This window comes from Chiloscyllium punctatum, chromosome 45 (genome assembly GCF_047496795.1).
Source record: "Chiloscyllium punctatum isolate Juve2018m chromosome 45, sChiPun1.3, whole genome shotgun sequence".
NCBI classification, from domain to species: Eukaryota; Metazoa; Chordata; class Chondrichthyes; order Orectolobiformes; family Hemiscylliidae; genus Chiloscyllium; species Chiloscyllium punctatum.
In genome coordinates, this window is record NC_092783.1 from 51,312,387 (window position 1) to 51,334,736 (window position 22,350).

Sequence of the window (22,350 nt, forward strand, 5' to 3'; positions counted from 1 at the left end):
CAACCAGGTCATAATTCTTTAATTTTATCTTTTTTTTAATGCGGGACCTTACTTAATACCTTTTGAAAGCTCATACAAACAACATCTGTAGACATTCCCCTGTCTCCTAAAAATGACTCAATTAGGTTTGTTTGACATGACCTAATTTTTATAAATCCAGGTTGGCTCTATCTGATCGGCTCAAATTTCTTTCGGAACTCGGTCACTCCATTCTTAATTATAACATCCCCACAACAGATGCTAGATTGACAGGTCTATAATTTTCTGGTTTCTCTCTTCTACCCATTTTAAATGATGAAATTACATTTACATTTGCCCAATCTAAAGTGTCAATCCCTGAATGGAGGAAATTTTGGAAGATTAAACTCTGAAGATTTGCAATTACCTCACGACTTTCTTTGAAACCCTGGGGTGGAGACAGTCAGATACTGTAGATTTAGTGCCACCACTTGTTCTGACACTACTTTGATCTATTTACAGCATTTTAAAGTTTTGTCTGGATAAATATTCAAAAACAGACTCTTCTTTAATTTCTCCGATGGCTTCCATATGCTGAAGCAAAACCATGAAATCTTACAGACCAAAAGGTAGCATTTCAGCCTGAGCCCCTAATCTGAAAGCATTGTCCGATCCAAGATTTGGATATGGGTTCCAACTCAGATTTCCATTGTAATTAGCAACAGACATTCTGCTAACTTTTCCCCTTGTTTACTTGCTCATTGCAATGAATTCCTATTGCCAGTAACATATAATATGTAAACTGATTTATCCTATATTAACATTGTTTGCTTAAATGTATTGATAAGAATCTTATGTTCCCATATGTCTTCATGTGGTCTGACCAGTGTACTGAATTCATTGTAAAGCTAGTTTATTCGCAATTTAATTGAACTATTTCCAAAGCATTTCAGACCTAAGTGATTGGATGCCAAAAAATCATACATCGTGTGGTGTTGAGATATGATAAGGTAGTATATAAATTAAAGTGTTATTATAAGCTATCTTATTTTTTGACTATATGATTATCCTAGAGTTCCATTGTGAATATTACAAATGTTCCAACATTCTTAAGCGAACATAGAGATCCAAGTAAAACAGTTTCTAAAAGAAAACAATTTAAACTCAAAAAAGGGGCTGGTCCTTGGCAAGCTGAATATTAATCTGGGTTTGCAAACGTTCTGGTGCAACTTGTAATTTTGCTAAATCATCCAACAGCACAAATCGTTCATTGATTACACAGGAAAGGAGACTCCAACATAATGGAATTGCTATAAAATCTGAATTCCTTTGAATGTCTTCAGTCATTTAATTATAGACAACTTGTTTACTTTCACAAAAATATATTTATTCATCAAAGAAATCTTTATCTACATACTGTTACTAAAGCGATTCAGACCCATGGAGTTTTTGTGTCCAGAGAAGAAAAGAAATGCTGGGGTTTGACTTTCACAATAGTTACAACTAATCTAAAAGCATTTCTCAATTATGCTCGGTACTTGGAACAATTTACATATATCAGAGGCACCGGAAGAGTCTGATAACTGAGTACAGCCCCATTGTACTTTGGCAGAAAGACCTTATGTGATGGTTGGTCCCCAGTTATAGAGAACTAGTTATTAAAAGAATATGCTATCTTTTGGTTTTGTACCTAAGATAGCATGTAAGTGGCTACTTGTAAACTTTTCACTGTACTCATGTGAGTACATATAACAATAATGCTAATTCAAATTCATGCAATGTGGGCATCGTGGAAAGACTAGCATTTTCTGCCCATTCCTAACTGATCCTAAACCAAGAGGATGCCTTGGTCATTTCAGAGGCCAGATAAAATCAATACAAAAACATTGGTGTGGGTCTGGTCTCATGGTAGGCCAGCTCATGTTTCATTCCCTGAAGGGCGTTGGTCAACCAGGTTGTGATATGGTTGTTGATGTGACTAACTTTATAATCCAAATTTATGAGTGGAATTCAAGTTCCATCACATGTCCTTGGGCAGGAGGGTGAGTGGCAGTGATGGTGGAGTGGGGAGGACTTGAATCTCCTTTCCAAATTATTCTGTACTTGTGCCATCTAATGGTATTCCCGCTCTGTCATCTCAACATCATATTGTGTAGTTTAGAATTATGGAGAACATGATGGGAAATTGTAACATTTATCACAAGGCCATTCAGCCATATTGTCAATGACATCAAAGAAGAAAATATGCTTTTGTTGTTAAATGCAGTGATGTAAACTCTAGATTTAGACAGTAAGATGTTGTTTTAATTAAGATGTGTTTTCTTTACTAGGAATGGCATTTGCCTTACTGGCCAGTCTCCCCCCGGTCAACGGACTGTATTCCTCATTCTACCCTCTTCTTATCTACTTCTTTCTTGGAAGCATACATCACATGGTCCCAGGTTTGTCTATCCTGTTGATTTTTTTATTCTTAGCATGGAAACAGCTTGTGTTTTTAAACACTTGATTGCAAGATGATGCAATCTAAAGTGAATACCAATCTTTTATTGCAAAAGACACTTTATGGAACAAAGGCAAAATACTGTTGGAAATAAAAGCAGAATATCTTGGAATTATGCAACAGGCCTGGCAGCATCTGTGGAGAGGTATATAGAGTTAATGTTTCACGTCAATGGCAATTCCTTTAAATGCTTCACAGGATCAGCTCCTATCCGTAATAATTGAGTTGTTTGGTTTTTTTTAAATTATGATCTTATTTCTGTTGCCTTCATTTTGACAATGGGTTTCATTCTCACTTCCTTTTATGCTTCAGTCAACAAACCAGTTAAACGCAAAAACAAAGTGACTCTCTGTTCATGCTATTCTTGAATCAACAAGGGAGGTATGTAATCAGAAGATGAATTACAATGAGCTAGTCAGTGCCAAAATGTAAGGTTAAGCTAATGTTTCAGGTGAAGCTTTTAGAAGAAAAACAATTCTGGTGAAGTATGACATTTGAAGGATGTCCTCTTTCAGGCAGTAGCTGAGGTATTGTGCGTTTCTAGCAATTCTGACAAAATCGGAATGTATTTTCCCTAGAAGTCACCACCATCCTGACTTGGATCTATGTCACCAATCCTTCAATGCCATTGTACAGTCAGGCTGGAATTCCCTCACCAACAGCATTGTTGTGCATACCTACACCATTAGGATTACAACAGTTCAAGAACACTGCCACCATTTTCTCCAGGGCAATTAGGGATCAGCACCAAATGTTAGCCCGCTAAAGGATGCTTAAAACTCATGATTGAATTTTTTAAAAAGCTCATGTTTCCAACAGACATACCAGGTGTTTCTCTTTCTCAGGGGGTGGTCTTGCCTGTTAACTTTTCCCCTCAGCAAATTTCTTCATAAAATTCTCCCTGGCACAACCGGAATTAGTTTGTGTCAGAAATGCAAATGGGAACCGGTGGGGAATAGATTTTTATCACAAATATGAACTGCTGATTGATGCATAATCACAACGTGTTAACCAAGAATACACATCATGTGTGACAAATTTCTTAAAAAACTACAAGAGTGTTAAAGTAAATATAGTTCCAATGCGAAGGATTCATCAACAAAAACAATGTGTACAGCACCATTAATGTAGTCAAATTAAGATGCTTTTTAAGGAATGTTTTCCCAACAAATTTGACAGATGTACTACCTCATTAAGACAAGTGACTCATTCTGGTCTGGGGATTTTAAAGAGCATCTTAAAGATTTGGACAGAGAAAAAGCGGTAGAGAGATTTAGTGTGGTGATTCCAGAGTTTAGGACCTCAGCAGCTGAAGAACGGCAGTCAATGGAGAAGGATGTTGTGAAACTTGAAAGGGTTCAGAAAAGATTTACAAGGATGTCGCCAGGGTTGGAGGGTTTGAACTGTAGGGAGATGCTAAATAGGCTGGGGCTATTTTCCCTGGAGCGTCAGAGGTTGAGGAGGTTTATAGAGGTTTATAAAACCATGAAGGACACGGATAGGATGAATAGCCAAAGTCTTTTCCCCAGGTTGGGGGAATCCAGAACTAGGTTTAAAGTGAGGGGGAAAGATTTAAAAGGGACCCGGGGATAACTTTTTCACACAGAAACTGGTGCGTGCATGGAATGAGCTGCCAAAGGAAGTGGTGAAGCTGGTACAATTACAACAGTTAAAAAGGCATCAGGATGGGTACATAAATAGGAAAGGTTTACAGGTATATGGGCCAAAATGCTGGCAAATGTGACTAGATTAATTTAGGATATGTGGTTGTCATAGACGAATTGGACTGAAGGATCTGTTTCCATGCTGTACAACTCCATGACTGTAAGTAATGAAAATCAATGCATAAGAGGCCGGAGTTGGAGGTGCGCAGAAATCTCCGAAGGATGTCAGGATTATAGAGTTAACAGAAACCAAAAGTAATCACTTTGATCTCATGGGTGATATGACCTCTATTCTGAGCCATTGCTCAGCAAGTTGAGTGCAGTTGCTTCAGGACATTGGGTTTGGTTTTTGGAAAGTCATAAAATTATCTTTGAGATTAAAATGCACTGTAGGTGGCAAAATGACCTCAAGTGGTGATATGGACAAGATTTAAAGGAAAAAATCATTGGGTTCTAATGCAGGCATGTGAAAACATAGCCATCAAGCAAGTCTCAGATTCATGAGAGAAAAATAGAGAATGCATCTGAAGAAGAGTCATATCAGACTCACAATTTAATTCCGTGTCTCTCACCACAGATTCTGCCAGACGTGCTGAGTTTTTCCAGCATTCTCTGTTTTATTTCAGATCTGCAGTATCTACAGTATATTGCTTTTCTTTGAGTCCAATATTCGTGATACCTGGAACCTGTATTCCTTCTAAATTCTCCAGCCTCTGGGTAGACATCTGATGTCCACACAGGGTGGTGGCTGGAGATTATGGAAGTGAATGTGATGACACTTCAATGGGTGCCCCTCAGAGCAGCTTACCTGGAACATTAGGAGCAGACATTATCTATCCTCTCCTGAAGAGTCCAACCTTGCAGGAGGGGCAAAAGTACAGAATTATGAAGTGTTAGTAAGAGAAATATCATCTGTAAGGTTCATCTTTGAATTCCTGAGGTATTCCAAACCAATCCAGATGTCTGCCATTGGGCCTGTTTGCATGCATGAAATGGGCACAATGGTGACCATTCTTACAGAGTGCAGGTTTATGTTGGGAAAAGCCCACAGGCTGCTCTTAGATTGGTTGTGACTATTTTGTCCTTGTCACCCACCTGAAATGAGACTTTTGTATCCATTTTCAACCTGAATGCCAAATTTTCTTCAGACTGGTCAAAGATCTCTGTCAGTATGAAATTACTTTGGAGGTGGTTTAGAGAAAGTTCACTGGATTGATTTACAGAGATGAGGAATTTGTCTTATGGAGAGAGATTGAGATGTTTAGGCCTAACCTATCTAGAATTTAGAGAGGTGAGGCGATCCAGTTGAGGTTTACAAGATGCCAAAGGAGATTGACAGTTTAAGTGTAGAGTGGATGTTTTCTTGAATTGTAGAGCTATCTCGAATGACAGATCACAGTTTTAGTCTAAAGGGGTGGCAGATTTAAAACAGAGATGAGGAGAAACTATTTTTCTCAAAGAGTTATGAATCTGTTGAGCTCACTACCCCAGTGCGCAGTGGATGCAGGGATCATTGAGCCAGTGAGAACCCCACATGACCTCATTTCGAGTCCACTGTCAACATTACATATGCCATAGAGAAGGACATAACATTCGGCCCCACGACTTACTGGCATATGTGGGAAAGCTCTAAAGGGGGTGGATGAATGCAGCACCAGTCGGGATAATGTGATGAATCAAAATATCATCTTGCAGGTTCCTCACGCTTGTCACTCTTCATGTTTCTAACAGGTACCTTTGCTGTGTTGAGTATTATAGTTGGGACTGTGGTCCAAGCTGAGGCTCCCATTGAAAAATTTCAACACTTCAATGAAAGTCTGAATGAAACCGTCACAGATGTTGGAGCTATGAATGAGTATCGCATGAGAATTGCAGGAACTGTAACCTGCTTAACAGCTGTAATACAGGTAAACAATTCAGAAATAGCACCAGCAGATGGAAGCCGTTAATATAAATTAGATTTGAAGCATATTTCATCTCCAAGGGGAGTCATAGTTTTAATTCCTCTTTTATTCAATGTTTGCTTTTTTTTAACAAAATATGGGTAAGAGGAACAAAAGCAAGTTACTCCATATGCTGGAATTTTGAAATGAGCACAGAGTGCTAGAGAAACTTAGCAAGTCTGGCAGCATCTGTGGAAGAAGAAACAGAGTCACATTTTGTATCCAAAATGACTCTATTTCAGAATCCTGATGAATAAGAGTCACACCAAATGTTAACTCTGTTTCTCTCTCGGTAGAAAAAGGGAACAAAATGCAAAAAGCAAGACTTCTGGCAGCTTCTGTGGAGAGAAAAATAGACTTACAGGGCTGATTTTATGATAGACGTTGGGATCCCAATGTGCCGGTCCTCATCCCAATGGTGCTTGAGCCTCCTCTTTCCCTCTTCCCCACACTCCCCACAATATGCCACCTGCAGGATTTGGCCAGAGGGAGCCAAAATACAGACTGTCCCTGGGAGAGCAGACTGGATAGGTAGGAGGAACAATTGGCTGTGGGCAGCCAGCATTACAATCAAGACAGTGGGCACCATCAATGAAGCTGGAGGACCACATTGGTTGCACGCTTTGTTAAAAGTAAGTCTGGCTACAACACTATGAAGGAATGCCATGCGGCTACAATTATGGTCTACTGCCGTTGGTTATGGGGGGAGGCAGGGAGCAATGGTTGGGTGGTAGATTTAAAGGAGGTATCAATGGTTACCATGAGTCAATCTCTAACAGGTGGCAAGATCCACATACAGAAGTGGGATAGTGGTGGGGGAGGAACATCAATAGATGGAATACTCCATCTCCATTGAAAATGGTCATTAACTGGACCCTCAGCTCAAATCATTGCCATTCCATTTTATTTCAGTGGGATGCTGAGTTTTTCTCCCCACTCACGCTGGTTACATCCCACAATCCAGTCAATTCTTCCAGCAACCCAAACCTCCAATCCAATATCCACAGCACCAGGCCATTGGCATCACATCAGAGATAGAGAAAGTTAGAGATGTAATCATTTTTTAAGCAATTACTGAGGTAAGGGAAGGGGAGTGAAGAATGCAAGGCAAGGTCTGTGATAGGGTGTGAGGTAGGAATGACTAAACATCACATGAAGGATGGTGCAAGGCCGTAGGATACAATAACTGGACATGAAACAAGAGATAAGCCTACAGCATTTGTCAATGGAAATGCAGAATCATAATTAACAGGTGTCAGCCATAACAAAACAAAACTAAATAAAAATCTGTTCTAAAAAACATTTTATAAATCTAAAGTCTTAGTGTCCCTAACCTCAGAACCAGGGGGGCCCATATTCAAGTCTCAGCTGTCAGCACATTTCTGAACAGATTGATTAGAGAATGCCTTCATCAGGATATAAGGGCTCTTGTGGTGTAGTGGGAGTGTACTTCCTCAAAGGCCTGAGTTCAAGTCCCACCTGCTCCAGAGGTGTGTAATGGCACCTCTAAAAGTTAATTACAAACATCTTTTAAAAAAAACCTAGAAGATACTACAAGCAACCCAGGGAAAATGCTATCAGACAACTTTCCATTTCCTTTTGAACACGCATGTTTATTAACTTCAAAATTAATTTGAATGAGGAAAAGGTTAATTGAATAATAGTGAGGCAGCTGGTGGTAAGGAAATCTTCAGGAATACATCTAACTAGAACTGGTTAGAACCAGAACTTCACACAGTAACCCATGTCAAATAAACAAAGAACAAACAAAATTTGTGGCTGTCCATCTGTAATTTCATGTGAGCTGTGTGGTTTGACTGGCTATTGCAGAGCAGTAGTTAAGATCAGCCACATTGCTGTAGATCGGGAGTCATGTGTAGACTAAGTAGCATATTTCTTTCCCTAAAGGACATTTTTTTGAATCTGATAAGTATTTACGAAGCAGCTGGATGATGATTAACCATTGCTGAAACTAGCATTCCATCCCAATATTATTACATTGAATTTAGATTCTACCAGCTGCCATTGTTCCAGGCCATTGACCCAACCTCAATGACATTACCACTATGTCACCTACTTCCCATTGTCATTGCATGGGAAGAAGGGCAGGATAATCAGTGTAGTTAAAAAAAGCTGACACTGATGGCCTTGTTGGTGTTGCTACTATGTTAATTTCACATAACATAAAATAATGCATTGAATGATAATCTTCCTTTTGTTACTTGACAGATTTGCTTGGGTTTTGTTCAGTTTGGTTTTATCTCCATCTATCTCTCTGAGTCCTTTATCCGAGGATTCATGACCGCAGCTGGGATACAAATCTTAATCTCAGTGTTGAAATACATCCTCGGACTGAACATTCACGCATACAGTGGTCCACTGGCGATAATATATGTAAGTAATAGATAACCAGCCATTAACAAAATATTTTCATTACTAAGTTTTGAATTGCAGCCTAAGTGATCTTGTTACTTTTCTTCTAACCAGACGTTCATTGACATCTGTAAACACCTTCCCAAGACCAATGTAGCATCACTGATTTTTGCTATAATTACGGGTGTGCTCCTGTTCATTGTCAAGGAGATTAACGTCAGATTTAAACACAAGCTTCCTTTCGCCATTCCAATGGAAACTATTGTGGTAAGTAAAGTTTTAGAGCTCATTTTTCTTTTTGTGGATTCACATTATAACTAGTCACCACACTTGAGAGCTTCTAAAGTTATAAGTGGTTTACACCTAACTGCTCTTCTAACAGTCATTGATATGTTTTCGCATGAATCAATGAATAAACTTATCACTGAATTTGATTTTGGAAGTTCAGACCAGGAAAGTCCCCATCCTTATTTGCCCTGTGCTGATGTCAGTGGGCTGATAATAGAGGAAGAGCAAATTGAACTTGTTGGCACAATTTTGACTGAGTGATTGTGAATGATATCTGTTCTGCTGTCTGTTACGTAGCTTTCTCAGCAAAGTCATTAGAATCAGTTGCTCGATAGGACAGCACTGGTGCATTAGGCAAAAGGGAGGACTGCAGATGCTGGAAACCAGAGTTTAGATCAGAGTGGTGCTGGAAAAGCTCAGCAGGTCAGGCAGCATCCGAGCGGCAGGAAAATCGCCGGTTCGGGCAAAAGCCCTTCATCAGGAATAGAGGCAGGAAGCCTCCAGGGTGGAGAGATAAATCCCTCCTCCTTTTCCAGCCCCACTCCGAGCTAAGCACTGGTGCATTGCTGAAAACAGTGACATGTTGCTGAACCTTTTTGTCTTGGCACTCATCAGGGCAAACACAAGATTACCAAACTTCAAATGACCACGACAATTTATACTATAGGTGAAAAGGGTGTTATTTGATTGCCATGTCAAATCTGATTTGTTGAAGTGTTGCCATGGAGAAATCACTGCAGACCCCAATGCTTTCCAAGCTCCTGGGTCATTCAAAAAATGTGCACAGCTTGAATGCCTTTTGTTCCATGATGAATAACTTGCCTACAATAACAAACCAAAAGTCATGGGAACTTGGATGGAAGTAACAAAGAGTTGCTGGTGCCCTTGCATTTTTGCAAAAATCATTACCTCTAGCAGAAAAAAAGAGAAGGGAAATAAATGTATTGCATTTCTTTAAAATAATGGAATAATGTTCTGTTTTTACTTCTAGGTCATCGTTACTACAGCAATCTCAGGAGGTGCAAGATTACCACAAAAATTTGGTATAGATGTTGTCGGAGAGATTCCTCTGGGGTTAGTATTAAAGAATATAAATTACTTTATTTTAGTTTCCTGTTGTCAAATTCTAACAGATATGTAGCACAATGCAACTGAGTCAAACACAACACCAATGCCCAGACCTGATTTGGAGATTAAAAGGGATCACACTCTGAATTTAGCTACTGGGAGGGAGTTGGGGAACTAGCCTCACAATTGGCAGATTCTATGCATAGGTTTTCATCTATTACTTTAAATTGTGTGATAGTTACACTGTTAGCAACTGATTTTCTAATATTCAGAGGTAGAAAATGATTCAACAATAACTTGTATTCAAACATACAAAATTTAACATAACAAAATGTCTCAAGGCCTTTCATGGGAGCACGATGAAGCAAAGTATGACTCTAAGCCATATATTATGGCAGATAACTGAAAACTTATTCAAAGACATAGTTTTCAATGAGTGCCTCAAAAGAAAGAAGAAAATTGGAGACAATGGAAGGTTCAGAAGCACAGAAGTGTACCAGCACGAAGGAGGAACTTGGCCCTCCATGCCTGCATTGCTTCTTCAAACAAGTATCGTTACCAAGTACCAATCTCCTGCTTTTGCCCCATACTCTTGCACAATACATCTATCCAAAAGGTTTCCAGAGAGAACTTCAGAGGCTAGGGCTTAAATTGTTGAATGTCTAGAGGCCAGAGTTGGATGAGTCCAGATATCTTGAAGTAAGGTGGCCTGGAGGAGGCTAGAGAAAGAGGGAGAAGTAAAACCATAGAGGGATTTGGGAACAAGGGTGAGGATTTTAAGATGAAGGCTTTGCTTGTTTGGGAGCAAACTGAGATCAGTAAGCACAAGAAAATGGGATTGGTTGCAATAAGGATGGTAGAGTTTTGGATGACCTCAGATTTGTGAAGGCTACCAATTGACTTGAACTTCATGACTTTACAATGAGTATTTAGCATGCCCATATTGTAGATTTGACAAGATAGTATTTTTGGCTTGATGCAGCAGTTTAGGAGAGAGTGAACATTGGCTAGACCTAAGTGACCTGTGTAATTAACCGAGTACTATGAAGGGCACTGGGACATATTCCTGATTTACATGTCGCAGTTAATTTACGACATCAAAACCCTTAACTAGAATATAAAGGAAGTTGTATTATTGCTGTCATGTTACAAAATGGTTTCCCTGGAATCTAATTTCTTTATGGTAATACTTGCTTGATTACATTAAGAATTTCCATTGGTAAGATTGAAAATATGTCCTTTGGATGCAGGATCAGATTGTAATCAACACCAGCAGTATCTAAGAAATCCAAAACCACCCATCTGGTATTGTCAACATGCTGGGAATTTTCTGGGAAAACTCAGTAAGCTGTTCAAAAGAAAATGAATCTGAAAATGTTTATGCTGAAACCCAAACCTGATTGACTTCGGGGCACAAACGCAGGGAGGTGGTGAAAATCTCCTCAGCCTGCTGTGACTGCGTGATGTTTTATTCTCCTTACTTAAAGTAGGGATGAAAATGCATTGAAGACAGTTCAGAAGAAGTTTACAAGACTTATACCTAGAACGAACGGCTGGTCCTACAAGGAGGAATTGGACAGGCTGGGCCTGTTTTCACAGGAGTTTAAAAGAGTAAGGGGTGATTCAGTTGGAGTTTACAAAATTTTCAATGGTGTCAGCAAGGTGACCAGAGAAAGGAAGCTTCCTCTTCTGGGTGAGTCCAGAATTAAGGACACAGTATTAGAATTATGATCTCCCTGCGTTTGTACCCAGATGTCGATCAGTTTTGAGTTTCAGCATAAACATTCTCACATGTTGGATGACAGAATTTCTTTTGAACAGCTTTCTGAGTTTTCCAGGAAATTCACCAGAGATTATTGTGCGACTCTGGAACACTCTGCCTCAGAAGGCAGTGGAGGAGGGTAGTTGAATATTTTAAAGTTAAGGGATTCAAAAGTGATCAGGAGTACTGTTATAGGAAGGATATTATTAAGCTGGAGAGGGTTCAAAAGAGATTTACCAACATATTGCCGGAAATGGAGGGTTTGAGTTATAAGGAGAGGCTGGAACTTTTTTCACTGGTGCATAGGAGGATGGGAAGTGACCTTATGGAGGTTTATAAAATCCTGAGGGGTATAGATAAGATGAATGGCAGGAGTCTTTAGAGTGGTTCGTATGTGGGACCTTCCAGAGGAAGTATTGGATGCAGGTATAATTACACCGTTTAAAAGACAATTGGTTAAGTGCATGAATAAGACATATGGACTAAGTGCAGGCAGGCTGGACTAGTATGGCTTGGGATTATGGTTGGCATGGACTGGTTGGACTGAGGGTCTCTTTACGTGCTGTAAATTCTATGATTTGTGGCAATACGGAATTCAAACTTAAGCAGGTCAACCATGATCTTATTGTAGATCAGGGGAGGCTTGAAGGACTAAATGGCCTAATTCTGCCCTTAATTCATGTGTTCACATGCTCTGCCTACAAAGAGCTGAAAATGTGTTGCTAGAAAAGCGCAGCAGGTCAGGCAGCATCCAAGGAACAGGAGAATCGACGTTTTGGGCATAAGCCCTTCTTCAGGAATTATGCCTGAAACGTTGATTCTCCTGTTCCTTGGATGCTGCTTGACCTGCTGCGCTTTTCCAGCAACACATTTTCAGCTCTGATCTCCAGCATCTGCGGTCATCACTTTCTCCTCTGCCTACAAAGACCCTCACTGCCAGAAACAAGTTCAGGAAATGTCAATGAAGGTCTTAGTGATAAGCAACAGAGATGTGCCTACAATTCTATTCTAATTTTAATAAAATTGGTAACCATTTTCAGTGAGAAGGTACAATGTGGTCCAAATAGTAACAAGAATAAATCCTTATTTATGCAACAATTTTTCTAAGATTTTAATTCACTAATCAATGCACCAAGTAACACCACGTCAGGTTTGACCTACATAGGACAATACAATGGGGCCTGAATTTGAGGCTGTACAAGTGAGTAAACTTTGTGTGACTCAAAATTGAGCCCATTATGCTGGAAGTATGATCTGTTTTGTTCCTACCCTCTGAGAGCCCTCGCCTGAAGGTATTAAATCTCTAAGGAAAGTGAATTTTTCAAGAATTATCCCATTCAAAAGAGAAGCATAAAGTGAGAGATTGTAATACAAAAGATAATTTCTAGAATCTTTGCAGTGTGGAATCAGGCCATTCAGCCCATCAAGTCTACATTGACCCTCTGAAGATCTTTCTACTCAGACCCACCCCATCCCTGCATGGCCAGTCCACCTAACCTGCACATCTTTGTACTGTGGGAGGAAAGCAACACAGACACAGAGAGAACGTAGAAACTCCACATAGTTACCTAAGGCTGGCATTGAACGTGGGTCCCTAGCACTGTGAAGTAGCAGTGCTAACCACTGAGTCACTGTGCTATCCTTCCAGTATTATGTCCTTCCAATATGCAACTGTATCTACTGGGGACATGTTTTTGGGATTCATGAAAGAATTCCCTGCAATTTAGAGTCCATCAGTTTTAATGAAAAGAAGATCTGTGTGAAAACATTTCCGAATTACCACTATGCACTCATCGTTTGATAATGGAATCATGATAGGCAAAAGTTGTGCATCATGCACAAAATACTCTGAGTCAGTGAAGCATCTTAAGGAAAGGGAGATTTACAGCACAGAAAAAGGCCCTTCAGTCCATCATGTCAGAGAGTCAGAGAGATGTACAGCACGGAAACAGACCCTTTGGTCCAACTCGTCCATGCCGACCACATATTCCAACCTAATTCAGTCCCACTCTATTCATATACCCATCTAGACACCTTTCCACACACTCACCACCTTCTGTGTGAAACATTTGCCCCTTAGGTCTCTCTTACATCTTTCCCCTCTCACCCTAAACCTATGCCTCTAGTTCTGGACTCCCCCACCCCAGGGAAAAGACCTTGTCTATTTACCCTATCCATGCCATTCATGATTTTATAAATCTCTATAATGTCATCCAACTGCTTCCAATGCTCCAAGGAAAACAGCCCTAGCTTATCAACCTCTCCCTATGGCTGAAATCCTCCAACCCTGGCAACATGCTTGTAAATCCTTTCTGAACCCTTTCAAATTTCACAACATCCTTCCATCCTGTATAGCTGCAACATGACCTCTCAACTCCTGTACTCAATACTCTAACCAATAAAGGAAAGCATGCCATGTGCCTTCTTCACTATCCTATCTACCCGCAACTCCACTTTCAAGGAACTATGAACCTGCACTCCAAGGTCTCTTTGTTTTGCAACACTCCCTAGGACCTTACCATTATCTATATAAGTCCTGCTAAGATTTGTTTTGCCAAAACGCAACACCTCACATTTATCTAAATTAAACTCCATCTGCCACTCCTCAGGTTAGTGGCCCATCTGATCAAGATCCTGTTGTAATCTGAGGTGACCTTCTTTGCTGTCCACTCCTGTGCCAGTCAAAAACAACCTTATAGGTTCTTATTCTTTTTATAAAGTATTCCCAGTCTGTACAATGCTAAATGCAACTTCCATAACAGATAAACATTCTGTTTCTACATCGAAGTGAATTTGACCTAAAAAAAACTTTAGCTCCGGGAAGGATAACTCGTTTTCAGTTATATTCTAGTAGTAATCTGGAATGAACTATTCCATTAGCACTGGTTTTCAGTCACGGGTCTCTTTATTTTTGAGATCTAACCTGCATCTGAACTCCAACTGACGATAACGAGGCTTCAATGGTTTTGTTAGCTGGAGCGTATCTAGAGTACTAATTTATTTTATCTTGAAAGGAACCTGTCACATATCCTGGCAAGTCCGAGATGGAACCATACCTTGCCTAAACAAGAAGTACTAAGTATGGCACAGTCTGGCCTCTTAGGGTGGTGAGGTGGCTCAGTGGTTAGCACTGTTGCCTCACAGTGCCAGGAACCTGGGTTTGGTTTAAGCCTCGGGCAATTGTTTGTGTGGAGTTTGCACGTTCTCCCTTTGTTTGTGTCTTTCCTCTCACAGTTGAAAGCTGTACAGGTTCAGTGGATTAGCCATGGGAAATGCAGGGGTGGAGATGGGTCTGGATGAGATACTGTTTGTGGACTGAATAGCCTGCTTCCTAATTGTAGGAATTCTGTGATTCTTTCCCTTGTTCCCTGCACTACAACTTGGCAATAATGACAGCCCTGACAACATTCTGTTGACAGCTTTATCTCCCAACTGATACAGGAAAGCTCCTGTTTATATTTTAGTTCAAAAATAAAACCCAAGACCTAAGATAAGAGGAGCAGTGACATTGTAGTATTGTTACTAAACCAATGTTCTGAAGGCAGGGGTTCACATCTCTCCAGGAGAGTTAGTGACCTTTAAATTGATTAAACTAGAATTGTTTTAGCTGGTCTCAGTAATTGTGACCAGGAACCTGCTGGAATTGTGCAAAAACTCTGCTTGTGGACAGAAGTCAGTTGTCCTTACGTGATCAGGTCTGTATGTGCCTCATTCCTAATGAAGGACTCTTGTCCAAAACATCAATTCCCCTGGTCCTCAGATGCTGCCTGATCTGCTGTGCTGTTCCAGCACTACACTCTCAGCTCTGATGTCCAACAGCTGTAGTCCTCACTTCCTCCAATATGTCTCTAGACATACAGCAATGTGGTTCACTGTTAACTGCCCTAAAATGGCCCTAGTAAGCCACTCAGTCGGGCTCATGCCCAAAATGTTGACTCTCCTGCTCCTCGGATGCTGTCTGACTCGCTGTGCTTTTCCAGCACCACATTTTATGATTCCAACTCTCCAGCATCTGCAGTCCTCACTTTCTCCTGGTCGTATCAATTGCAGAACAAGGACGGCATTAATTCAAGAAAGGTGACTCACCATCACCTTCTCAAGAGCAAGGGAGGGGAAAACAAATCTTTCAAATGACACTTTGAGACAACGTTCAACTTTCCACATTGCTGGCCAAACGAAGAAAGTTCAGATTTTTAATGTGATTTCATTGGGATTTCTCCAAGTAATCCACTATTTCCCAATGGAATGTCTTCCCAAGTCATTCAGGCAACATTAGTAAATATTGGCATATTTTTGTCTCCAAGGCTGCCTCCTCCAGAAGCTCCTCTGGTCAATCTGTGGGGTGATATGGTCGGACCTGCGTTCTCTCTTGCTATTGTTGGATATGTCATTAATCTAGCTGTGGGAAGGACAATCTCCTCCAGGCATACCTACACTGTCAGTGCAAACCAGGTATGAAACTTGTCACATGTACATCAAGGATGGTCTTTGAAAAATCTACTGTAATGTTCTAACTGCAGCATTAGTAAACTATTTTATTTCAGAACGTTATTACTATAGCACTACTGCCAATCTGTTAAGTCTTCCGGAAAATGAACATTTTGTGGCTGTGGATTTTATAATGATAAAATCAGGGTGTATAATCTGGTATTAATCTCAAGAGCTTTCGATCATGAATGACCTCAAATACCTTCAAGAGCAACTAACTAACAATCCAAATTAGCTCAGTAATTCAGCTAACTGGCCAACCTTATCCCACCTCATCAGCTTGATAGGTTGCCTGTTGGAGCTAGAAAATAACACATGATTGAAGAAAATATTAACCATTGTTTTCATGCTCTCATGCCAAGTGCATCTTATGATTCCTTAGCCAAGCCTGTGTCTCAGACCTTTAATTAGTCCACTTTTTCATTACACTTCCACCTTGGTACTATCATTAAATAAAGGTTCATCCTTTTACCCTTGCCTTTCTTCTCTAGCTGAATAAAGTTGGAAAGGAATCTTCCTCTATTCCTTGATCCTAATTACTGAAACTATGGGCAGAACATTCAGGTCCCACTGAGGTCAGGAACAGAGGTAAACAGGGATCCACAAATACCACTATTGGAAGGGTTGCCATTTTCCAGAAACCATTCCCAGTGCTAACTATTTTGGGGTCAGTGGGCAGAGATCCAGCAAGGTTGCCTGCTCTCACGAGGAAATCAGCCAATTAGGATGGTTAAAAGCCTTGTTATTCGTGGGTAAAGGAGACCATTTCCGAATGTCCTCAATTTCCACTACAATGGGGGAATGGGGATGTACATTGGCCTGGAGATGGGCATATAGTGCCTGACATGTGTTGATTCTCATGTTAAACTTACCACTATTCTCTCTCACTAATGAGAGAGCAGCCAGTCCTACAGTCCTCCTTTACTTGTATGAGAACTGGATAACCAATCTCTCCTGTCAAAGGAAGGCCCAATTACAAAGGAATTTTGATCAACTTCCATCCAGTAAGATCTGATGGCTGGGCAGATGTCAATAGTTCTGAGACACTCTCCGATTACAGCAGCATCTACCAATATTCTATTATAGTAACATAAACTTTCATGATTCCAATCTTCCTCGCTGCTGCCATAATTTCTGCTTTTCTGTATTCCAGGAAATGTTGGCACTAGGTTTTGGTAACTTTTTTGGATCATTCTTCCGTATCCATGTTATTTGTTGTGCATTGTCGGTGACTTTGGCCATAGAAGGAGGTGGTGGAAGCTCACAGGTAAATTTACTAATTCCGTTGCTGCTATTGCTACTGAAGGTATGGATCTAACTGGAAAAGTAAAGACTGAAGAGCCTCTTGCACATATAAGCATATCACTTCCGTTTAAATTGTGAAAACTTAACAGTTTACTGACATTGATACGTTCCTGTAGCTTATCCATTTATCACACCTGTTCCACAATGTAGGATTTCATGGTCATTTATATAATTCATGATGGCAAACAAAAATCCTTCATGGTATATGTTTCCCACCTCCTGCAGATTCAAGTAGATGCTTATCCATGTCTGATAGCCAATTAGGACAACTCTCCGGAATAAATGCTCCCTGAGACACAATGTGGCTTTAGACCTTTTGCAGCAATCTCCGACATGGTCTTTGCTATGAGAAATATCCAATAAAAATGTCTAGAACAACACTAGGGAAGTCTTCACTGCAATCATCAATCTGGCCAAAGTATTTGATGATGAAGCTTTGTAGAAGTCTTTCCCACCGGTTAGGTATGTATCAATGACACATACGAATATGAAAGAAATTTCATTAGTAATGATACAGAAGCACCATCTGGATTTAATGGGAGGACAATCAAACACATCTTTGTGTCCTTCCTGAAGTCAGCCTCACAAACTTTCAGCCAAATCCACTGCAAAATCAATTTCAATGGATTGGGTCACTGAGTCAGAATGGTCAAAAATCTTCTTTGCCACCTCTGTCAGGTTTGTTTTCTCAATTCTTAAATGGCTAAAGTTTCAGTGAAGGTCAAGCAAGATGATCAAAGACCCCCTGAAATTTTCCTTGAAACATGGCAGCATTGACAATAATGACTGGGAGAAACTGGCTGCCTTTCTTTCCGAATGGTGATAACTTGCCCATCAAGCTGCATCCCACTTTGAGTCACCATATTGGACTGAAGAGGCAGAGCAGTGGCACAGAAAGAAGGAAGAGGAAGTAAATTCTGCACTCCAGATTCCAATACTCCATAGGATGTTCTGTACCATGCACTCAAAGATCCACAGGTTGAAAATTGCCCTGTTCACTCTTACAAAGACCCAAGGCAGAACAACCATAGTCCTGAGTAAATGCTATCCACAAATCAAGGAACAGTCCATGATGACCCTCATGGGGGTGGAGGGAATGCAGAACTGAACTGGCCTCAAGACAAATCATCTAGTGAAGGAAATTTAGAATCAAGAACAGGGGTAAGTCATTCAGCATCTGTCGTTCAAGTCTTTGTCCCTTTCTTTGGACATATCATATCTTTTGTTTCCTTACCTAGCAAAAATCAATTGATTTCCATCTTGAAAATTTCATTTGACAAAGCTCCACTCAGGGACAGGTGTAACAATTTAATACTTGAACTCAACCAGTGCATCACATTTCAGTGCACTGAGTGTACTTCGCAAGCAGTCTGGCTTAGTGCTGGGACCTGGAGGAATAGGCCTGTCATTGAAGATGGAGTCTTTCCCATTCAATGTCCAGCTATCTATTGATTGCAGTACCCTGATAGGTAAGATAAATGTGTATGGATAAACAACAGGAACGTTTCAATAAAAACCGTGTGGTCTTTGCCAGTTGAATGTGAAATGGATCTGCAGAGTCTGGTATCCTGTCACCAAGTCACCCTTTATTTACACATGCATAGTTCTTGACTCTAGTGCTGCCTCTTCAGAATCAGCTATCAATGTGCGGAATGGCTGACACTCCTCTTCTTATTTCTTTTTATTTTATTAAACAGTACAAACAAACAGTTAACAATGAACAGCAGTTTACAAGAAACAGCAATTTACAGGGGAAAGGAACGGCAAAGCCAGACTCAAACCACACCATACAACCAGTTCACAGCGAAAAGAGGACAAACCTCAAATTCCACCTTATTATATCATAAAGGAAACAGTAGACACAATCACGTACAAACAGTCTGATAAACTGAACAATATATCACACCCCAGGCAACCCAGCAAACCACCCATCCATCACTCATCTTTTTACCTTTTTTTTCTTTTTATTTTCTTACCCCCACACGACCGCCTAACTGCGGTAGTGCTTATTTTTCCCCCAGCACCCATGGTGTGTGTGTGTGTAGATGTGAGACACAGTGAGAACCACAAGGTGCACAAATCTTTATTCGATTTCCACCACCAGGAAGATATGAAAAACACCCGAGTGGCCAGTGACAAGCACTGCCCTTCACATCAAAGGGCAATGCTGTGCGATCAAAACAGTGAAGAGGACTCATCTTTTTTTTTTAAAAGGGCAATGCTGACTCACTCTTTTTTTTTATATATATTTTTTTTTACACCCGAGTGGCTAGTGACAAACACTGCCCTTCAAACCACAGGGCAATGCTGTGTGATCAAAACCATGTATATTTATATTTTTCTTTTTCTTTTGTTTTTTTTTTCCTTGGTGTGTGTGTGCAGGTGTGAGACACAGTGAAAGGACACAAAGTGCACAAATCTTTATTCAATTTCCACCACCAGGAAGATATGAAAAACACCCGAGTGGCCAGTGACAAGCACTGCCCTTCAAACCACAGGGCAATGCTGTGTGATCAAAACAGTGAAGGGGACTCATCTTTTTTTTTTTTTAATTTTTTTTTTCTTTTTTTTTCTTTTTTAAAACCCCCACACTACCGCCTAACTGCGGTAGTGCTTATTTTTCCCCAGCACCCATGGTGTGTGTGTGCAGGTGTGAGACACAGTGAAAGACACAAAGTGTACGAATCTTTATTCAATTTCCACCACCAGGAAGACAGGAAAAACACCCAAGTGGCCAGTGACAAGCACTGCCCTTCAAACCACAGGGCAATGCTGTGTGATCAAAACAGTGAAGGGGACTCATCTTTTTATCTGGTAGCCCAAGGCTCCCTGATTGGACCAGATTAACAGCCCCAATCAGAGAACTCAGATTCTATGAGGTCCACCTGGCTGATCTCATTACAAACACGACAGAATGGCACAGTGTTCTTATCCATACATAGAGGCATTTTACCCTCTCCTTTGTTAGTTTATATCTCAGCTCATTGGATGTGTAGGGGTTTACAGGAAGTGAATGCTCTCTCCAAATCATGCGACAGAAACAGCTATGGGAATGTTCATATTGTGTTCATGTTAGTGGTCTAATTATTCAGACAAGTGAAAAAAGGCATAAGTTCAAATACCACTGTGGCAGCCAGACAATTTATATTTGATGATTTTTTTTCCAAAAAATATGAATCTCAATAATGCTGATCATGAATTGAATAGATTGTTGTGAAAAAACACCTAGTTCATTAATGTCCTTCACTAGAGGAAATATATGCTTCTTACATTGGCTGGCCTGCATGTAATTCTAGACCCATGGTAACGTCTAGCTGCCTTCTGAAAAGTTCTATTAAGCCATTTGATTCTAACAAACTGAGTAAAAATTCCTTCCCTAGCACCACTATAATTTTGGGATCTCCAGCTGTCCAAGAAAGTAGCTCATCAACATCTTCTCCTGAGTAATTGGGGATTGGCAATAAATGCTGGCATTACCAGCAATGTCAACATTCCATGGAAGAATAATAATGAAAGCTTGCTCAGTGTGAGTTTCTTGTTAGCTTGTTTGAAGAATCATGAACAGTGTTTCCAGGTTTCTCGACAGAATACAGTTTGTCAGTTTAATTAGTTCTTATGATTTTGTTTTCATGTGATACCAGGTACTAGTGGTTCAATACCTGGAGAGAACTGTATAAAATCCTCTTCAATCACGCTCTCAGGATTGGAACACAGTTCAGTTTCTTCGTAAATTCATGTCGATTAATAACTTTACAGCAAAACACATTAGTCACTTAGGGGACACATAGGGACTTAGCCCTTATCTGATTCACAGCTTTCCCAATGTTCAGATCATTAAAAGGAATCAGTGAAAAGGCAGGATTCCTGGCAAGTGGGTATGTGCCCATTTTTCCAATTGGTCATGCCTGTCTTGCAAAGTTCCCAAGCAAAAGCCAAAACCACAGACTTTTATGGAGCTTTGCCAGTGTAACAGATGCAGGAATGTTTGCAAACTCAGACCAGAACACTCCAGATACTGTGAGTCCTGACCTGACATCTGAGTTGCCTATAACACCTTGTAGGGTTAGATACCCATTCACTCCTAAAGTCAACAAGCACAAAGAGCTGTGCGTCAGAGGTGGGGACTCCCAAAGGTGTGACTTTTAGTCATAGAGTCATAGAGATGTACAGCATGGAAACAGACCCTTCGGTCCAACCCTTCCATGCCGACCAGATATCCCAACCCAATCTAGTTCCACCTGCCAGCACCCATATCCCTCCAAACCCTTCCTATTCATATACTCATCCAAATGCCTCTTAAATGTTGCAATTGTACCAGCCTACACCACTTCCTCTGGCAGCTCATTCCATACACGTACCACCCTCTGTGTGAAAAAGTTGCCCCTTAGGTCTCTTTTATATCTTTCCCCTCTCACCCTAAACCTATGCCGTGTAGTTCTGGACTCCCCGACCCCAAGGAAAAGACTTTGTCTATTTACCCTATCCATGCCTCTCATAATTTTGTAAACCTCTATAAGGTCACCCCTCAGCCTCCGACGCTCCAGGAAAAACAGCCCCAGCCTGTTCAGCCTCTCTCTGTAGCTCAAATTCTCCAACCCTGGCAACATCCTTGTAAATCTTTTCTGAACCCTTTCAAGTTTCACAACATCTTTCTGATAGGAAGGAGACCAGAATTGCACGCAATATTCCAACAGTGGCCTAACCAATGTCCTGTACAGCTGCAATACGACCTCCCAACTCCTGTACTCAATACTCTGACCACTAAAGGAAAGCGACTTGCCTCAGAAGAAGCTGTCATTTCGAAGCAAGGCTCATCAGCCGGTCAAGCTCGGAGCTTAGACCCCCGGGGGTCAGCATAGTACAATGTAAGTGACCACCCACACCTTGATAAAGGGAGCCATCGCATTGTGAGAGGAATAGAGGACTCATTGTTATCTTATTGGGGAGGAACTCTGTCCCCTCCATGCAGTAGCCCAGAATGATTTAGCTGGAGTATTCACA

At 40.6% G+C, this 22,350-nt stretch overlaps 1 protein-coding gene across 3 annotated transcripts in view; it reads left to right on the plus strand.

The window, feature by feature from the left end:
- Window positions 1-22,350, plus strand: part of LOC140467418 (solute carrier family 26 member 9-like) — a 112,934-nt gene that overhangs the window by 41,201 nt on the left and 49,383 nt on the right. For all 3 annotated transcript variants that reach the window (XM_072563761.1, XM_072563760.1, XM_072563759.1), the window contains exons 4-10: window positions 2,289-2,399; window positions 5,854-6,029; window positions 8,295-8,459; window positions 8,553-8,705; window positions 9,718-9,800; window positions 15,861-16,008; window positions 17,198-17,311. In XM_072563761.1, the coding sequence (XP_072419862.1) occupies window positions 2,289-2,399; window positions 5,854-6,029; window positions 8,295-8,459; window positions 8,553-8,705; window positions 9,718-9,800; window positions 15,861-16,008; window positions 17,198-17,311 (950 nt within the window). The remainder of the gene's footprint in view (window positions 1-2,288; window positions 2,400-5,853; window positions 6,030-8,294; window positions 8,460-8,552; window positions 8,706-9,717; window positions 9,801-15,860; window positions 16,009-17,197; window positions 17,312-22,350) is intronic.